Source organism: Pseudonaja textilis, chromosome 2, assembly GCF_049901715.1.
Source record: "Pseudonaja textilis isolate UNSWEBS1 chromosome 2, rPseTex1.2, whole genome shotgun sequence".
In the NCBI taxonomy this organism is placed as follows: domain Eukaryota; kingdom Metazoa; phylum Chordata; class Lepidosauria; order Squamata; family Elapidae; genus Pseudonaja; species Pseudonaja textilis.
In genome coordinates, this window is record NC_141991.1 from 97,176,722 (window position 1) to 97,197,916 (window position 21,195).

Consider the following 21,195-nt stretch of genomic DNA (forward strand, 5'->3'; position numbering starts at 1 on the left):
CATCAATATAAACGGATTAAATTCATTATTAAAAAGAAAAAGGATATTCTCAAAACTTATTCAACATAACGCAGATATAATATGTCTTCAAGAGACACATATTTCGAAGAATGACGAAAGACATCTAATTTGTCCAAAATTAGGTAAACTTTTTACAGCACCGGCCGACCAACACAAGAAAAAAAGGAATTGCAATTTATGTAAAACAAGATGTAAAGGCAGAATTAATCTGGTCGGATCCTGAAGGAAGAACTCTGGTTATACAAGTTTGGATAAACCACATCACATTTTTACTTGTAGCAATCTATGCCCCAAATGATGACCAGGGGAAATTTTTTAAACACCTTCACCAAAAAATAGTAGGCTTTGAAAAAGAAACATTTGCTTGATTGGCGATTTTAACTCCATTGCAGACTACCAGAAAGACCATAGTAATATGGGGAAAAACAAGAAGGGGAAAAGGGAACTTTCTGCGGCATGTAAGGAAATGTTGAGAGAGTTAAATTTAAAAGATCTATGGAGGGAACGGAATCTTGAAGGAAAACAATTTACATATTATTCTAACCCACATAAGACTTGGACCAGAATAGATATGGCTTGGATGGATTTGGACTTGGCTAATGAAATAAAAGAAATCAAAATTCTACCGAATGAATGGGCTGATCATAACCCAATACAGCTAATTTGGAGGGATAGGAGACGAATAAAAAAAAGATGGACACTAAATAACCAAATTGTAAACGAAGAAGAGTATATTAATAAACTGAAAGAGGAGCTAAACTATTTTCTAAAAGATAATAATAATGAAACAACTTCAAAACAGAACATTTGGGATACTATGAAAGCATTTATAAGAGGCACAACAATTTCCTATAATGCTATGAGAAACAAGAGAATTTATGCCCAACAAAACGCGTTACAACAACAAATCCAAGACTTAGAAACACAATTACAAAAAACCCCTAAGACTCAAGGACTACAAAATCAGTTAATACTAGCCAAACATAAGCTGAATTTAATTGAACAGATAAAATAGAAGTTAGCTTGAGAAGGTCCAAACAAAATTATTTTGAACACGCCAATAAACCAGGAAGATGGCTATCTTATAAACTTAAAAAGAAAAAGAAAAGAGATTGATACACCAATTAATAGACGAGAAAGGCATCCCACAACATGAGATTGAGAAGAAAAAGGATATTATATTAAACTATTTCCAAAGATTATATAAAAAGAAGAAATCAATGAGGATAAAATAAGAACTTATCTGGAGAATACGAATGATAAAACAATAGGGGAAGGAGACAAAGAATTACTAAATAAGGATATTACATGGTCTGAGTTAAAATCTGCAATGGAAAATCAATGTAATAATAAATCCCCTGGTCCAGATGGGATTCCAGTAGAATTGTATAAAGCCACAATAGATTTAGTAGGGCCTCTGATGCTGGAAGTGTTTAACGAAGTACTTTCGGCTGCCAAAATGCCAGACTCATGGAGGGAGGCGTTGATTGCGTTAATTCCGAAGGAGGATGTGGATGCCAGATATATCAACAATTATAGACCAATCTCACTTTTAAACGCCGATTATAAATTATTTACCTCAATTATTGCGAATAGAGTAAAACAAGTTTTAAATTTATACATTCATGAAGACCAAAATGGTTTCCTTCCATTCCGCCAAATTAAAAACAATTTAAGAACCGTTATTGACGTCTTAGAATATTATGAAGCTCATCCAGAGAAACAATTTACACTCTTGTTTCTAGATGCGGAGAAAGCATTCGATAACTTACATTGGCACTTTTTAATACAAAAATCTATAACATGAATCTGGGCACTAAATTCGAGAATATTATCACAACAATTTACAATACCCAACAAGCCAATATACTAATTAATGGTGAACAAACAGGCCCACTAAGCATTGAAAAGGGCGTTAGACAGGGTTGCCCTCTCTCACCCCTCTTATTTATATTTGCTTTAGAATCATTGTTAACGCGGATAAGACAAAATCCTGAAATCCAAGGGTTAGGGTCAAGGCAGAGGAATATAAATTACAGGCGTTTGCAGACGATATGGTTTTCTTCCTAGAGGATCCCATGGAAAAAGGACATAATCTAATAAAAGAACTAGAACAATATGGTTCAGTAGCAGGATTAAAGATCAACAGAAATAAGACGAAATTACTGACTAAAAATCTAACAGAGAACCAGAGGAAAGAATTAGAAAAAACCATGGGGATACAGGCAACAAAAAAGGTCAAATATTTAGGCATATGGTTAACACCACATAGTAAATCACTCAAAGAGAATAATTATGATAAACTGTTACAGCAAATTAAGAAAGATCTAGAATCTTGGAATAAGTTGCAGCTTTCTTTACTGGGCAGGATTGCCACAATCAAAATGAACATTTTACCAAAACTCCTTTACTTATTCCAGACAATCCCAATAAAATTATCAAAAAAAATTTTTGATGATATAAATAAGGTAACTCTTAAATTTATTTGGCAAGGGAAAAAAAGCTAGAATCAGTATTAAGGCCTTACAAGATGCAAAAAGTAGAGGTGGGCTAGCGCTTCCAAACTGGGAATTATATTATTGGGCAGCCAACTTACTATGGTTAAAAGACTGGGTCAATTTACGGAATAAAAGAACTCTAGCCTTGGAAGGGCACGACCTTCAGAGAGGATGGCACGCATTTCTATGGGATGTGGGGAAAACTAAACAGGCGTACTTTCATAGACATCTTATTAGAGATTCACTATTAACTAATTGTAAAAAAATATGTAAAAAACATTATTTAAAAATTCCGATTTGGCTTTCAACAATGGAGGCAATGGTTCATCCCAACAATTTGGATATAACAAAAAACGACTAAATATAAAGATTTATTAGATCCTTTAGGAAAATTAAGAACTCGACAGGACTTACAGGAACAGGGATTTAAAATTGATCAGTGGTTATATATACAAATCCATAGTAGATACAAACAAGATATCAAAGAGTTTGGAATCTATAGCAAATTACAACACTTAGATAAAATCTTATTAGGATCAAATAAAAAGAATATCTCTAAATTTTATAAATATTTATTGGAGGTAGAATTAGAGCAAGAGATAGTGAAAGGGAACATGATAATGTGGAGTAGGAATATTGGAAGAAGCATTACATTAACAGAATGGGAAAAGATCTGGAATAGAATCATTAAGATTACGAAATCTGCGGCGTACAAAGAAAATATGTATAAAATGTTATATAGATGGCACTTACCCCTTCGAGGTTAGCGAAAATGAACCCAAACTCTAGTCCAAAATGTTGGAAATGTAAAAACATAGAGGGAACCTACTTTCATATGTGGTGGACCTGTAAAGAAGCCCAGAAATACTGGCAAAAAATTAGAAAATGGCTGGAGGAGATAACCAAAGATCAAATTGAATATAAACCAGAGTTCTTCCTACTAGGGATTTCTGATAAACATTTTCCTAAAAAGACGAAATATATAATAATTCATATTCTAACTGCGGCCAGATTAGCATTTGCTCAGTGCTGGAAATCATCCCGTTTACCTACAGATCAATTGGTCATTCAGAAAATATGTGACTGCGCAGAAATGGACAATTTAACCATAGCTCTTAAAAATAAAGAGTCTTCAGCATTTGATAATAATTGGAATGCATGGTATAATTGGTTATATCAGAGATAAACTGTTCAATGAGCATAAATAAGCATAAATATCCATAAATAGCGATAAGATGTGTATATTTAAAGTAAGAGAAGAATTGGAGAATTGGATCTTGTAGACTGTCAAAAAGAATATTTGTCTGGTTTTAACGTATTTTCTTTTTTCTTCTTTCACATACTTTCAATAACACAAGGAATTGGGAAACTGGCCGGTACTTATAATTAAGAAGCAACAATTTGCTTCTTAAGAAATTATTTGTTGTCCACGAATGTCTAACATGGAGGTAAAACCACTGGCCAATTAGATGGTGTAACTACATTAAAATGAAATTATGGTAGAAATGTAAATGACCTTCACTACTTCTATCTTTTTAACATGAAAAAATTCACAGAACCAAGATTGGGCTTTGAAATGGAAAAGAATATACTGTAGGTAGTAATTTGTAAATTAGCCTCTCCATTCAAAAGACAATTAATTGTTTCTACAAGTTCAAGATATATGTGATAAAGTGTGTTTTTTGGGGGGTTAAAGTGCGTTTTCTTCCATGTTTTATTTTTGAAACATTACTTTTAGGTTCACACAGCACAATGAGTCGCAATCTTAGCTTAGCATATAATGTGAATCCAGTTCATAAAATTAGCCAATTATTCAGTGTACAATATAAATCCAGAAAACTATATTGAATAAACCTGAGTTAATCACAATTAAGCCTATCTAGCAAATACAATTCATATGAGGAAGTTTCAACGGAATTATCTTGACTGAAGCCCCCTGGGAGGCAACAGAAGGTTTGCCTCTTTTGTCTGTTTATCAGATTGCATGCTCATAGTAAAAGCAAAAGGCTGTTAAGCATAATGTACAGATCGTGGGGGGAAGATATAACTCAAGACAAGGGGTATCAAACTCAAGGTCCGGGGGCTGGATGTAGCCCACAGGGTACTTATATCTGGCGGGGCCACCCTGGAAACAGGACCGACCCACAGTGCTTCTGCCAGCGAAAACAGGCTCCCAAGCTCTGTTTTCAGCTGCCATGGTCTCCTGCAACCCTCTGCCAGTGAAAACGCCCTCCTGAGCTCCATTTTCACTGGCAGAGGAATGCAGGATGCTGTGGTAGATGAAAACTGAGCTTGGGAGCCCGTTTTCACTGGCAGAGTGCTCAGGCCACCACAGGTACCCCCAACAACACAAGTGACATCGAGCTGGCCGTGCCTACCCTGGCCATGCCCACGCCAGCCCCAAGGTCAAACACAACCCTGATGCGGCCCTCAATGAAACTGAGTTTGACACCCCTACTCTAGGCTCTCACTGCAGATATTAAAACATAATTCAGAACATCCAGAAATTTTTAATGTCTGTGGAAATGTAACCGAACAGACCTAATTGGTATTTTCCATGTCATTCTATTATTATTCACTTTGTATTCAGATAAACACTATAAAGATCTGAAAACTACAAACTCTTTCTTATACCATACTACACTCATAGTCTGAATCCGAGAAGCATACTGCTCAAAGTTTGATCATGCAAACAGATCTGTCAAAACAAAATCCACGGCAAAGGAGAAAAACATGCTGAAGGGAAAAAGGTCATTCACTGCAGTATATTTCAAAAAAAGGTTACCAGTGGCGAGGGACAATAGAACACAACATAGAGAAACAAACAAAGAAATACAAAAAAGGGAAGGAAAGTTACATTCATGGGCATAAGCAGATGTAACACGGAGAATAGAAGCACAGCAAAGCAAGGATGCAAGCAAGCACTGGCGACTCCGATATTGGGCATGCATCGAAAACATTTTAATTGGCATAGCTAGTCATGTGACAGAATTCCAATGGCCTTTTTAGACCTGCCCTACTTTGAATTATCATGGTCAGATCATGTAAAGCAAAAGCAGTTGTACTGTACATTTCACATTTTTCACATATCAGTAAAGATTATTGTCATCATAGTTTACTTTCTTTATACAAAGAAGGGGATACTGAGATTTTAAATAAACGTTGGCTCAAAAAAGGAGTGCTAAAACTAGCCAGAAAAGGAAAACTAACTCCACACCATTCCCAGAAGACAGATTAAAAGCTAGTTTTTCTGACAGCCTTCCGATAAAACATCTATGTCACAAAAATAATCACATAATTAGAATATAATGTATCTCAAAAGTGAACAGAAGCAGGCAATAAAATAAGAAACGGGTAGGTTTGACGTCTTGCAAATGTAATTCTCTATGTAACTATCCAAAGGTAATCCAGATAAATTCACTAAGATACATATTTAAGTAAGTATGTTTAGGATTGCAGCATTAGAAGTCACAGAAACTGCCACAAAGAATCTAAATCTCAACATGCCTATTCTGTATGTGTAGATTTCTTTTTCTATGCATGTAATTTGCCCTAATTTGTCATTCTTCGTGGAACTGCTGAGGGGTTACAAACAGCAATTGCTCATCCCTGTGCTGAACAGATTTATTTTTTTTAAAAAAAAACACATATAAAAATAATTTGCTATATTTGAAAGGGTAAATTTCAACATCAGAACTTAAGAGATGTCCATTAGGATAATGGGACATAGCTACTTTAAATAAGTTAACTTAATGTTAAGAAAACATGACAATATATAAAGGTTTTGAGTCACATGGGAACATATTTCTGAAATACCAAATAAGGTCACATTAAAGCTAATGTACCAAAAAAAAGTGGGGGGAATCAATATTAACATTGAGACCTGTTAACAAAATAAATTTGAGTAAGAAATCTATGGGTTTTCAAATGTTTTACAATACTGTAACAGTTCCTATATCATCATCATCATTAAAACTATTATTCATCGCTCATGGGATGAATGCTCTTGAGGTTATTTTATATTTCTGAAGATGATGCTTTCAGACATTGTCTCCAAGTTCGGGGCCCACATAAAATGGTACTTATGCCTGAGACTGATCTCCATCAGATTACCCAAACGAACTTGGAATGACATTTCAACTATCATTGGCATACTTGGCATCCATGGCACTTACGAATATTTAGAGCTAAATAAAAATAAGCTCCACAAATTGTGTCTATTGCTACATTTAGAGACAAAAGATTTTCACCTAGTCTTTCCTGGTACTTAAGGTTTGCTGGTTGGTTGGCTTAAAATTAATAAAATTTATTAGCCACCCATCTTACCTTAAGGTAATTCTGGGCGGCTTACAACTAGTGTTTCACTGTGGTACCAAGCTCTGACTGCAAAATTAAATGCTCCCAAATGTATATCTGATGAGGAGAGAAGACTAATCACTTACATAGAGAACAAAATTAAGCCTATGCTTAATGTTTCTTGTAGCCTTATATTGATTTTAAATAAATATTGATGTGGGATAATGGACTATGCAACAAACTGGCAAGAGGGAACTTTTCAACTTATGATAAGAATAACTATCTGTACATAGAAATGCCTACAAAGTCTGTTTATAGCAAGGAAAATAATTCCTCAGCCTTCATCTCATTTTGAAGTTACCAATTTATATTCTTACCTCTAGCCAATTGTGGGAGTTCTGCATATTGTGGTGTTACTTCCCTCAACATTTGCATTTCAAGGACACTGTGATGGGGTAATTTTTATAAGGACCAACTGCTGTTTTTTGTGGGAACAGTGAAGCATGAATTTAGTGATAAAAATGAAGAAATTATGGAAATCAGGATAATATAAATTCATTATTGCTGTATAATTTCTGTTTCCTTGTTCGTTTCTGCAAAGATGAAACATTTTATTGTTCACTGAGTGTTACAGGAAAAATAGGTTACTAGTAGAAACAAGACAAAGCCGGGTCCTTCCATGAAAAATATGCTCTGAAGTGTGTAATGTTGAATTTCTGAAGCAAATTGGTCCATAAGTCATAACTGCACTGAATTTGCTCTTGTGATCCAATTCATGCTTTCAGCTGTGATCCAATTCATGCTTTCACACTTTCTTATGCCATTTTATTATCAAAATTTTTGATAAAACATGTTTTTTTTAAAGAAATCACAATACAAAAAAAAAAAACAGAAATGGAAAGGATAATCTTAGAATGATGTTGAACTTGGAATTTACTCTGCAATTACTTTTGTATGGATTTATATGAGCTGAATTATATCTATCTATATTGTATAAAAGCGAAAACCCACTCATGCATCATAACAAAATCTCCAGAACCGTAAAGCCTACAAACTTGACATCTGGCACATATGTTCCTCTTGACTTCTAGGTGCTCACTAAGAAAGGATTTTTTGAAATGACCAGCAGACCATTAGTATTACCTATATTATTATTAATACCCTCTGATGCTAAGGAGTTCTACTCCACCTCCCCACCTGAAAAGAAATCTGTTCCAAATGCAAAACACAAGCAGAGGAGTTTCACAGCACCAAGCAGCTTTACTACAGAACAGTTGAGCTAAGCCACACCCAGGTCCCTTGCTGCCTCCTTCTTGCTCACACAGCAAATACTGTTTCAGTTCCCAAACAGCCCTGAATTCTTTCATACGCTGACAGGATGCTAGCCAGATGAATACTGATGGATGCTAGTAGGCAGAGGCACAATTCCCCCCCCCTTATTTTCCTCCCCAAAAACTTGCCCAATCACATAGTTTCGTAGCAAAGCACAAGTACCCTGCTAGTACCTTTATAACTAAGAAAAACACAGTTTGCTTCATTGAATCCTCTGTTAAGAAAGGCTGATTTTTAGAACTATGCTATTTCAAGCATGATTTCCTATGTATAATAATCCAGGTTCGAATGTAAAGATAATGACTAGCAATATGCTTGAGATAAAATGAATGTGATTCTGCCAGTTCTACCTAGTGGTATAAGCAAGATTTCCTTCCCTTCCCTGCTTACAAACTAATTCACTGACAATATACTCTTTGCCTTTACTTTGGGGATATAGAACAGCATATTACATTTGCAAGTTTTTCTGCAATCATAAGTTAAACTGAAGTCTCTCCACGCACTCATATTTAGGGAAAAACGGAAATCGAGTATTTCAATAAATAAAATAATAAACGATTAAAATAAAATGAGTTCAAAACCTGAAACTAACAAGGAATTTGGGTTTTATCTCCCTTGCTACAAGCTGCTCAACTAGCATAATTAGGCTTAGGCAGAATTTAACTGCCTGCATACATCTATTTTAGAGAACTACAATGTCTCTAAGCCAATCAAATGCAAATATAAATTTATATACATATAAAGAGGGTCAAAGGGTCAAAAGTGGTTCATGAACATACATTCATATCACATTTCTACGGATTTAAAAACACAATTCAACAAAACCATATTTTATGGATAGTGTATAACTTGTATACTTAGGAAGAATTTGGATTCAACTAATTGTTGGAGATGGGGTGATTAAAAGATGTATTTCACAAAGTGCTCCCATATATATCAGTGGCTTGGAAATAAAAAAGATAATAAAAGAAATGAGCATGACATTTTTTTTAAATGAAGCAAAGTTGAAATCACAAAGTTTGAAGGCCACTCATTCTCTTTCAATGGGGTAGAGAACTTCAGAATCTCTCTTTCTACATTTGCGTAAGAATTTTACCAGCAGGAATCTTGTTTGGAAACTAAACCGGACTAAGAAATTTGAACGATGCAAACTAATTATATGCTTGAATGTTCCATTTTTTTCTACTGTTAAGTAATATTATTTAAATGTTAAAAAATTAATTGTACACCACGACATCAATATGTGTGTTTATTGTACTGTGTTTAAGAAATATATTTTTTCTTTCTCTTTTTCTGCATTAATGCTTTAAAAAAATACACTCCTACAGAAAAAATGTTAATGTATTATCTATTTCACAATAAAAAAACGTTTACAATTTTTGCTGGATTATATCTGCAAAGAACAGCTGGCAAAGCCAAAAAAAAAGAAAAAAGAAAAGCATAGGTAAGAGCTTGTGAAAGGCAAGACTGAGAAGGCCTGGATGATAATCTATTTAAACACATTCCCAGCCCGAGGGGCTTCAAAGCATTAGTAAGCAAGCTTCCCCAAGACAAAACATGCTAGTCTTTCTGTATTTTCAGCACTGCAAGACTGCTACATCTCAGGTAGGAAAAACCACAGTAATTAATTCACAATTCACAGCTACAGTAGCTAAAGGCAGACAATGAAGAAGTTCTTCTACATATACCAAAGAGAATATTTGGCAAGACAAGTTGAATCAAGATGAATAGCTGAACATTTACAATGTAATCGCCCCCATCCCAAAGTATGTCATTTAGACATAAGGGAGTGCAGGAACAAGTAAACTCAGAACTTTCCAAAAGGTACCACCGCTGTAATATTGTTAAAAGTACAATGTCAATCTGAAAGCAAAACAAGTAAGGGTAGTTCTTTGTGTGGAACATTTTACCAACACACAAAACCACAGAAAACCTATGAATAGAAACTGAATTTTAATTTCTGCTTCAGAACAACTACTAATTTCTGCTGTAGTTCTGTAATTATGGCATGAAATCTTCAGTTTCATCAACTCTATTAAAAAGTTGCCAATAAAATAGTTTTAATTTCATCTTTTGAAATTCTGAAATATTGTTTGTGCAAGTAGCATTACATGCATGCCTGATTTCTAAAGGTGTTGCTTTTGTTAAGTGAGGATTCATTTCCAGTTAACACCTCCCATCACAACTTCCATCTTTATCCCGATGTATTAGACTGCAAATTTCAGAATTCTTAGTCTGACACCTGAATTTAGAACCACCTGGAAAGCATTGGACTGGGGAAGGTAGGTCCAAAGAGTGATCTCAAAATACTTGGGTCTCTCATAGAAATATGTTAGGGATTAAGGAATATTTGAACAGGAATCAAACTGGGAAATTATTTGTAGTTGCTGCCACAGGTTGTGAGGAAGACAGTCCTTCAAAGGTAATGCAAATGGCAATACCAAAAGCATCACTCATTTATATATTGTTATGGATGCTGCCTACTGTTCAGCTCAGATTTCTTCATCTTGTCCTAGAAATCTTAAAGCAATTTACATTCTGCCAAGTTCCGAGTTCCGATTTTAAATCTTGACTAGAATTGTGGTTAATTAGAAATACAATCTTGGTTTTCTCCCCTTAAGCAAACTCAACAGCACTGACAGTTTGCTACTAGGTTCTACCTCTAAGACAACTGCACTTACGTTAGAAAAGTCTTTCTTAGTTTTCCTATAGGGAGTGAGTGGCTTTTTCTAACCCCAATATTAACATACACTCAATCTGTATTTCTGCTGCTTTCCAGCAGAGACATTTGGCAAGGATTAGGAAAGAAGGTTGGTAAGACATGGTCCAAAATACACATAATTTAAATTTTACCTGTTTTCATAAAGTGCTTTGACATCAGTAAAGGAAGGTGCTAAGCAACTAAATGCAGCTGTGGACAATCAAACACATTTTCATGCATGGCTTGATGCATCACTTGGTCTAGCCAGTCAGGATGAGTTAGGGCTAGATAGAAGGTAGTAAAGGAAAATACCATAGTGGGAAAGAAGCAGGGTCAGACACACATTTGGAACAGAAGCAGAAAAGTGGCAATTCTATGCAGTTGAAAGAAGCATTAGATAAATGATGCAAGAAATCCAAGCTGCGATGATAAAAAGTTCTGGTACCTGCACGTTGGGATGGAGCGGGAGCAGGGCTTAGAGTGATCACAATAACTGGATTGGGAAAAGGAAGAAAAAAACACGATAAATCACAACAGAAACAGTCAAATCATCAAAATGAAAATAATTCATGTTCAAATCAATTTCAGGACAAGGAATTCAAGAAATTCAGGTAGGGAGAAATCAACATAGGGGACAGAAAGATGAAAATGAGATGTATCAAACAAGTGAAGAATCTACTCTACAACTTAATCAAACACGTGCAGGATCAATTTCTTCATAGTATTTATGAGCACTGTTCCATTAAGCTCTGTGGATTTCAGCTCCCTACACAGTATAACATTCCTTTAATGGTCTTTCTTCTTTCCTTCCCAGACAGAACCTATTTATTAGAACTTCATCAACAACATGTTCTACCACTTCACAATGATATGAAAAAAATACTTATCCCCTTCTGGATTTTTGCACTTCTTTTCTTCAAAATATTACCTCGGGTTCATATGGTCCTACTGCTATATAAAGGAGGGCTGAGTGACCTACAAATAACACTAACGTTTTGGTTTTGTTTCATAAATTTCATAAGCATGAATGAAACAATGATATGCCAGCATGAAAAAGTAATCACTCCCCTGGATACAATGAAATGCTTCTTATAATTAGTGATCACTCTCTCACATTGCTGGTTCAAAATGTTCTTTAATGATTCTCTTATAGATTTGTACGTTTGAAATCACTGTCATGTTACATGTTCCACTTCATTTTCAGCAGGTGGACAGATGGCCTATTAATCCTTTAAAATTCTCTAACACAAGACAAAATTCATGTTTTTTTCCAATGATAGAAAGCCATCCACACAACAGCTATCGAATAAAATATTAGTTTCTGATGGAGATAACAATATCCACTGTACATATAGCCTGCTCTTGTCATATTTTCTAACATCAATGTTCTTACTGAGAAATGGCTTTTGCCTTGATAATCTCACAAAACCCATTTTTATTCCATGCTTTTTGGATTATGTTGCCATGAACACTGATTTAATAAAGAGCCAGCACTCTGAAGATCCCCTGATACCATTCTGAGGTACTAGGGGGATGATTCTATGCTGGGCTTTGGAGTAGTTTGGAAGAGTCTTGTTGGAAGAATCACTATTATTCTTCAAGATCCTATCTTTCTGTTTCCAGAACTTTTGTAGACTGATGAGTATCAATGACTTTTTGTATGGAGACCTTCATAAATTTATTTCGAGTTGGCCCTGATATCTTTAGCATCTGTGTGATGAGATTTTCAGTGATGAACTAAGATTTCTTTGATTCACATGACAGAACTGCATGAAGCAATGCCAGAGGTTATTGCCTGGATAGGTGAATTGGGATATCCAGTTATGAGGCCACTGCCATACCCTCATAGAAGTTTTACTTATAATTATGTAAACACTGTATATAGGTTTACTTCTCTTCTATCATGTTCTCATCATATGCTAAATAATGATAAGGAAGAACTGGTGCAAGTTAACTCTGTTAACTGAAGAATTCACACAACTGGCCCTACCTAACTTTTTAACTGAATCAATTGAACTACGGAGGGAAACACTTTTTCACATTGGCATGCTGCATGTAGGATTGCCTTCTTTATGTAATAAATGAAGCAAACACCATTTTTGTGTAAAATAATTTTTGGGTTATTTACTTACTTAAACTCTCTTAAGTTAAAAGAATCAGTCAATTCTTTTAACATTTAGTGGCAAAGTTAATTACCAGGATTACGGGTTGTAGATTTCAAACTCTGACTACAATGTTTTAAAGCACTGTACCACTGTAGCATAATTATTTTAAAAATTCCTAGATATCTAGGAAAGTTATCCGTTATTGTGACAACCTAGCCTTGAGAATGATAGTTCCTGGAGAATGATAGTTCCTGAAAGGAACTTTAAAAACAAAAGAGAAAATATTGTATCCATATACAATGTTAGAAAGGGTTTACCTGAAACTAAATAAAATTACTGCTGGCAGTTCAGGATTACATAACAACAGCACTAATAAACACTCAATTAACCCCTGGAAAGTGATTCTGTCAATTGAGTTTCAAAATAACTGGAAAGCCTTTATCAACATCAGACCCAAATTGCTATTATGACTGTAATTATTGTAGTGCCATGCCATAATGTTTACAGTTTGAGATTATAGGGATTGTAGCCAATATCAGGAAGTCTAAAGTTGGGAGTGACTGTGTCAGGTGATCTAATTCAGATAATCCAGTTCAGTAAAAGACCAGTTTATATTCCTGTTGTTTTATAGTTTTGTCAAAGTTCCTGTGTAAATAACTTTCAGGGATAATAAGATATCCTTGTAATCTAATTTCTAATTTTAAAAGTTGGTTAGTGTTTAAAGGCTTGTTTAGTAACACTTAACGACCTGTCCATGCTTCAGTGGATAAATGTGGATGTATGTCAATGTTGATGTATGATGTATCAGTACTAGTGAAGGAAAACTTTAGTATTTTCTGTATCTAATGATTTTAAATGTTTATTATAATTCTGAATTACTTTCACCAAATCCAATGTGTTGTTAATATATTTTTGTATTAACTTCTATACAATATGATCTTCAGTGAGGGGATAATGAATATTAGAATCAAATATACTATGATCATTGTCCGTGTAGTAGCTGATTTTGATTGCTAAAGGTAGAGTTTGGTGGATATGGGCTACATAAAAATGTATGGACAAATAAGGTTTAGAAATGGAAGATAATTAAATCTTAGAAATTCCAAAATTTGTATTAAGTATGAACTGAAAATAAATTTTAACTGTTTTTCTTTTAGGTAAGATAACTAATTGACTTTTCTGGTATGGCTGTCTGTGAATACATTTTATGTTAGAGAAATATGTGTTTACTGTGAAATTGTTATCAGTACAAGCAATTTATTATCAGGTTCTAAAAGAAGAAGAAGTAGTATCCACATTTAGAAATACAGTGTGCAACTGACAACTAATAAGAAACAAAATTCGGAATCCAATGTTCTCTATTGAAAACTAAAGAATCAAGGGAAATTCATCCAGTAAATAATGGCTTCATTTTGCTTTTGCAGATCTAAACGAACAAGTCTGACAGAACTAAAAACATAAGAGAGAAAACTCCCGACAAACCCAGTTTATTCTACATACTGAGAATCATTACTCCAAGGAAATTTCCAACTAGGATGTTATATTTCTCTAACTATCTGTAATTATTAGGGAAATGAATTACTTCAGACTCAAATTGAAAATGTGCTTCAGAGCATGTGAAGTAGATGCCATATGATACAAAAAAAAAAAGATGTGCCAGGAATGCATACAGAATTCTAGTTAGTATCTTCAATATGAAATACCTCATAAATATTATTTGTCAATAAAGTCTATTCTCACTTCAAAAGATATTGGAGTAGAGCCAAAGAAACCCAGGTTCCAGACCACTTTTAATCACAGAAATTCCTTGGGTGACTTCATACTCTCATACTCTCATAAATAAGGTTTGTGGAGATAAATGAAATAAAATCCCTGTATAAGTCAGTGCAATATTATGGAAATAATTCAGACTATAAATCTAATAAATAAACAAACAAATCTGCTTAAGATACTTCTTGCCTTATTTCATTTCAGAAAACCTAGCTGCACCTATTATTGCTTATACTCTGCAGGACTTCTTCCAACTCTATGTTTTTAGTGAATTAACTATTACATGTTGGATGATCCACATGTAATCCTCTGCACCCAGAGACTGGGCCACTAGAATTTTGTTCAGAAACTTCACTTTTCTATGGTTTTTTTTTTTTTTGGGGTGTCTCTTGTCAAAAATAAGAAATATCTGAGCTGCTGGTCTTAAATAAATAATCTAAAATGTTGTCCTTGAATCTCAGTGCTCCATTTTCAATCATTTTGGAAATACGAACTTTGGATTTTAAAAGTAGAAATGTGAGTTGTTCACAGATGTTTCCTGCTCCTATACCCACCCGTAAGCCTCCCAACCCATACCAATAGTTTGTCCCATCAATTTTTGTATACAGTGCATTCAGAAAGTGACTGAGTGAAAACAGAATTTTAGAATGTCTGTAAATTTATTAAAAAGAAAAAAACTGAAATATCACATTGGCATAAGTATTCAGACCCTTCATTCAGTACTCTGTTGAAGCACCACTGGCAGCAATTACAGGCTCAAGGCTTTGGGGATATGAAAGCTTTGCACACCTTGCACACCTTCCAAATCCTCTTAAACTCACTCAGGTTGGATGGCGACTGTCGATGGACAGCCATTTTCAGGTCCCTCCAGAGATATGTTCAATAGAGTTCAAGTCAGGGCTCTGGCTGGATCACTTTAGGACATTCACAGAGTTTACTCCTGTGTTGTCTTGGCTGTGTGCTTAGGATCACTGTCATGTTGGAAAGTGAACCTTTGGCTGAGTCTGAGATCCTGAGCATTGTAGAACAGGTTTTCACTGAGAACAGGTTTTCATTCCCTGTACTTTGTTCCATTCAGCTTTTCCTCAACCCTGACCAGTCTCCCAGCTCCCATCATCATGCTTCACTGTTGGGATAATATTGGGTAGGCGATGAGTGGTGCCTGATTTCCTCCAGACATAATGTTTAGAATTGACGCCAAACAGTTCAATATTGGTTCCATCGTACCAGAGAATCTTGTTCCTTACAGTCTGAGAGTCCTTCAAGTGCTTCTTTGCAAACTCCAAGAGGACTTTCATGTGTTTTGCACTGTGGAGAGGCTTTGGTCTAGCCATCTGCCAAAAAGCCCAGATCAATGAAAGGCTGTAGTGATGGCTGTTCTTCTAGAACTCTGTCTCATCTCCACACAGGATCTCTGGAAGTCAGTCAAAGTGACCATTGAAGTGACCGAAATAAATAACTCCAAAAGTGACCTCTCTTCCAATTGCTCAGTTTGACTGGGCGACCAGTTCTTGGAAGAGTCCTGGTTGTGCCAAACTTCTTCCATTTGAGAATTATGGAAGCCATTGTGCTCTTAGGAACCTTCAGTGCAGCAGAAATGTTACTGTAGCCTTGCCCAGACCTGTACCTTGCAATAATCCTGTCTCTGAGTTCTGCATGCAATTCCTTTGACCTCATGGCTTTTGCTCTGCTATAGTATGCACTGTCAGCTATGAGGCTTTCTATAGATCTTTCCAAATCATGTCCAATCAATTTACCACAGATCGACTCCAATCAAGATGTAGAAACATGTGAGCAATGATCAAGAGAAATGGGAGGCACCAGAGCAGTGGTGATATTGTACCGGTTTGGCCTGGTTCTGCCAAGCTGGTAGCAGCAATGAGCAGCGCAGATCGAACCGGTTCTCTCCATCGCTCTGCTGTTGGGCCCACCCACCTGGGCAGGCTCCCATACTCACCGTTATCCTCTGAATTTGAAGCACAGCTGCTTTGCACAGCACAGAAGAATGCCGCATGGCAGCTGCTGAAACAATCGGGATCGTGCAGGCTTGCAGGTGGTGAGTTAGAATGCCTCTGCGCGCACGCAAAGTATATGCACGCACGCAAAGCGCGCCCACCAAGCCACGTCCACCAAACCGGTGGTAAAAATATTTGAATCCCACCACTGCACCAGAGCTAAATTTCATGTGTTATTGCAAAGGGTCTGGATCAGGGGTGGGATACGACAGGGTTAACTACTGGTTCGGGATTTATGAGGTTCGGTGATTTATGATCCCTGCACGCTGCAGAGTGTGCCTCGCCTGTAAATCATCATCAGCACCCTGCCTGCGGAGAAGCAGCCTTTGAAACAGCCCTCTTTTCCTGCTTTTTTAACTGCAGCTGTGCCTCGCACGGCAGCTAAAGTTGAAAAATCAGGAAATAAAGGGTAAGAGCCCAGGCGGGCAGGTGGGCTAAAACATCAGCAGACATAGAACCGGTTCTATGTCTGCTGCTCTTCAGAGCTACCAGTTCTACAGAGGTGGACAGAACCAGTAGAAACCCACTCCTGGTCTGGATATTTATACCAATGTGATATATCCATTTTTTTTCTTTTTAATAAATTTACAAACATTTCTAAAATTCTGTTGACACTTTGTCAGTACTGAGTGTAGATTAATGAGGAAAAAACATTAAATTCAACAAGTGTAGAATCAGGCTGCAGCATAACACAAACTGACAAGTGAAGGGGGTCTGAATACTTTCTGAATGAACTGTAATTGCCATCATTTCAATAATAACCCACAGACCTCCTGCTGATCAGGAGAATGATTTTGCAGCTCCATCCAGGGAAACTTGCTAAACACTAGTGCAGCAGTGGGCAAGGAGGAATATCACCTAATCTTTTAGCCTAGTGGGAGACCAAGCTATTTATAATACCATTTGCTATGTTACATCATATTACAATACAGTTACAATAAAACTCACAGTAGAGGAGGAGGCATAATTTGTTTCTCTGTTCAGATTTTGGAAATATTCATAGGCATTATTGAAGACACCTATCAACACACGCTATCACAAATGATAACCAAGATTGTAGAATGTCACAAGCAAACCTAAACAGGAATAAACTAAGCATTAGGTCAATTTAGATCTAAAACCAATATCCAAGAGCAAAATTCCTATTCCAATATTCCTATGGGATTTGCAGAAGGTGTGTGGGATAGACATGGATATATATTTCACGTAATTGCCATCCATATGGCAGTCACATATCTGGTTAGATTTTATTTGCACAGCAAACTGTATGAACATAGTATCCTTCCACACAATAGTCCAACCATCATCTTTCTCATAGGATCCACAATTAGTATGGCAAATGAAGAAAGATCTGAGATTTTAGTTTACTTACTTTGGATGAATCAGTTTCACCATTTCTGCTCTCAGGATACTCAATTCCATCTCTGTTCTCTGAATACTCAATTCTCCTATTCTCTATGAACAGATTTTAGGTGGATTCACCTCAAATGAACCTCATAACTGAAACTGGCACCGTAAAACTTAATTTACCACTGTTAAGACATTTTGGTCCATTTCAAAGTTATTAGGGATTTGAAACAAATCCATATGGGGACACCTTATAAGATCTGAAGCTTTTCAAGTCAGAAACAGTTAGAATATGATGGACATGTTTAAGTGCATCATGAGAAAAAGTAGAAAAGCAATTTACGGTCTATAGGCTTTTCTATAGGCATCTGGGCTGGCTGGCTAGACACAAACACTATAGAGCAAGTCATGTAATTGAGTATAATTCTTCTAATATTCTGAATCAGTTCTACCATTAGCAGGTGTGTGGATACTATATTTAACAGCATTGTCCACAAAGAATTAGGTAAGGAAAGGACAATATGTCAAAAAGAATGTCCAGCCATTGGAAATGACTAAAAATACAGATAAATCTGAATGCAGATGAAATAAGCTTTCATTTTTAACTTAGAAGAACAAGCCTTGGATATCATACTTAATCTGATTACTATCTGGATTCAAACAAAATGTTTGTCCTACTTAACAAACTCATCCATTTTCTGTGATGCAATGAATCATCCTTTCAATTCAGAATAAAACCAGCATGAAATTTTGAAAAAATAAAATAAAATCCAAGATTTGTAAGTATGTAGTATAAGAGCTAAGGCTTTAAACCGACTTGTTGAGAACCGAGTAGGAAACTTGTAAGCAGAATATACAAAACATCCTATATTTAGCCCGGAATTTGAATCTCACTGTTTTCAGACACACATAGGCACCAATCTTGCAGAGAGCCTCTAAATATTTTTAAGCACACAATTGAGCTTTGAAAGCATTCTCAGTCCAGTGCTTTCATTCCTTTCCACTCTACATCAAATCACACCGCCTTAGTGTGATTTCAAAGTCCTTTAAAAAGAATCCATCCATGTGCACATCTCTGCCACAACTGATGTGAACGCAGCCCATATTCGTGTCATACATTAGACAACCATCAACTACCCTAATGTGTCCTGTGAATCCAGCCCGTTTAGCTCGTTTATTGCAAATACGGTGGTGCAACACCCACTAAACAACTTGGACGTGCCCATGTTGACACCCCCTTCAGCCAAACCTTCACCTGGTAGTAAGGGTTAGCACCTCTAACATGCCCTTGGAAGTTGTGGGAGCGCCATCACTTGACACTTTCAAGAAGAGATTGGACTCTCATCTGTCAAAAATGGTGTAGGGTCTCCTGCTTGGGCAGGGGGTTGGACTAAATGACCTAGAAGGTCCCTTTCCAACTCTGATTATCTGTTATGTGAACACTCTGACATGGGGCTTCAGGGACCCCCTAACCCTGGATATCTCCATCTCAGGGGCTTCCACTCATTGTACACATCTCTTTCTACCAAACTCCTCCCTCTTTTCCCCTTTTATTTTTCTTCCCAAATCGAGGCGCAGTTCCTGGGGCTTCCCTTTTCCCAGCTTCCTTCCTTCCTTCCTTCCTTCCTCAAGGCTCAGGACTTGGCTTCGGCTCCTTCCCTTCTGCCCCGTCCGCCCGTCCCTCCCGCCCTCCTTGGCGGCATCTCCCGTCATCGTACCCCTCCCCACCACCAACCCGTTCGGTTTCCGAGCGCCTTCCAAGCTGGGCCTTCCATAGCCAAGCAGGGCCCCTTCCCTTCCCTTACTAGGCCGAGCCCGGGCCGGACTGATCTCCAGGTTGAGGTCGATGCGCCGGCGGGCTTCCCGGTTCTCCTGTTTCAGCTTGGCCTCCAAGCGAGATAGCTTCTGCTCCAACGAGGACGCTGCCATCTTCCCCCCCCTCCCCGGAGCCGCCGCCGCCGCGCAGCCAGAATGCACAAACACCGCAACGCGCAGGCGCGGTGCGAACCAACCAGGCCACCGTAACTCCAACCTCCTTCTTCCTCCTCCTCCTTCTCCGGCCCCGATTTGCCCTACGCTTGTTTTGCCTGGCAGGACGGGCTCGCGCGCATGCGCAAGGCTGAAACCGGCTTCCCTTTCCCTATACCAGTCCCGGTACCTGCTGCGGGGGGTCTTGAGGGCGCCTGGCTGTGGTTTCCGTTGCTGATCTCGGTTAACGTTTGGTGAGACTGCCAAGCGAGAGGTTGAGCGAAGCGGCCGTCTGTCCTCGGGTTTCTTATCGCGGCCATCCAAACGCTTCAAAGCTGCGTTTTCACATCCGACTAAACCCAACTATGGCTCGTTTATCAACTTGAATGTTGTGGCTCACTTATGAACTAGTTAGTGGGGTTTGCTGTAACTATGGGGCTTGTTGTGGATGAGTGAACTGTGGTTAAATGCAGATATCCAGGGACGTCTTAAAGTTAATGACAAGGAAAGGTTATTAAACACACGAGTAGAGAATAATTACAAATATATTTAAATTACATTTAAAATCAATGCATCCTATGTGCGTCGTATATAACTCTTAACACCCTAAGGTCCTGTTGCATATTTAAAGTTTTTGCTCGTTGGATTAGCAATTTTGCCCAAGAAAATCATCTCCCAAACCTTGATCCCTTTAGTGCTCAAAAATAACTCAGAATGGTCACTATTTCTGAGCCTATAGGCAGGATATAAAGGAAAGGATAAATCAAAGAGCTTAGTGTAACTATGCATCAATCATTCCAAATAGAAATTGAACTGATTTATGTACTCTTAATCTGCTAATGAAAAGCATCCATGAGTTCCATTATAGAGATGTAAGAGACCATTAGATATGTAATGGTCCCTGACCACAGTTGGCTTGGGTGCTACTTTCGGTGAAGTCTTCCACATGTTCTAGCCAGAGACTTCTGCAAAATAGCCCGCACTTCCTACGATCTTTTTTTACTAAAAAAAATTAGAGATGGCAGGCACAAAAAAAAGTGTTTCAAGTGATTGATGATAGCTGGATATTTAGGAAAACATATTTGTGGAAACCATAGTATACTAAATCTGGAAGAAAATAGTTTGGAAGAAATTGTTACTCT

At 37.1% G+C, this 21,195-nt stretch overlaps 1 protein-coding gene across 2 annotated transcripts in view; it reads right to left on the reverse strand.

Moving 5' to 3' along the window:
• The window catches only part of MAP2K7 (mitogen-activated protein kinase kinase 7), a 40,656-nt gene extending 20,564 nt beyond the window's left edge, over positions 1 to 20,092 (reverse strand). The window contains exons 1-2 of one of the 2 annotated variants that reach the window (XM_026696278.2): positions 19,891 to 20,092; positions 11,294 to 11,341 (exon numbers count right to left, since the gene is read on the reverse strand). In XM_026696278.2, coding sequence (XP_026552063.1) covers positions 11,294 to 11,341; positions 19,891 to 20,014 — 172 coding nt within the window. In that variant the 5' untranslated portion in view covers positions 20,015 to 20,092. The remainder of the gene's footprint in view (positions 1 to 11,293; positions 11,342 to 19,890) is intronic. The other variant, XM_026696279.2, reaches the window with a different exon arrangement.
• Between the last annotated feature and the right edge of the window lie 1,103 nt (positions 20,093 to 21,195).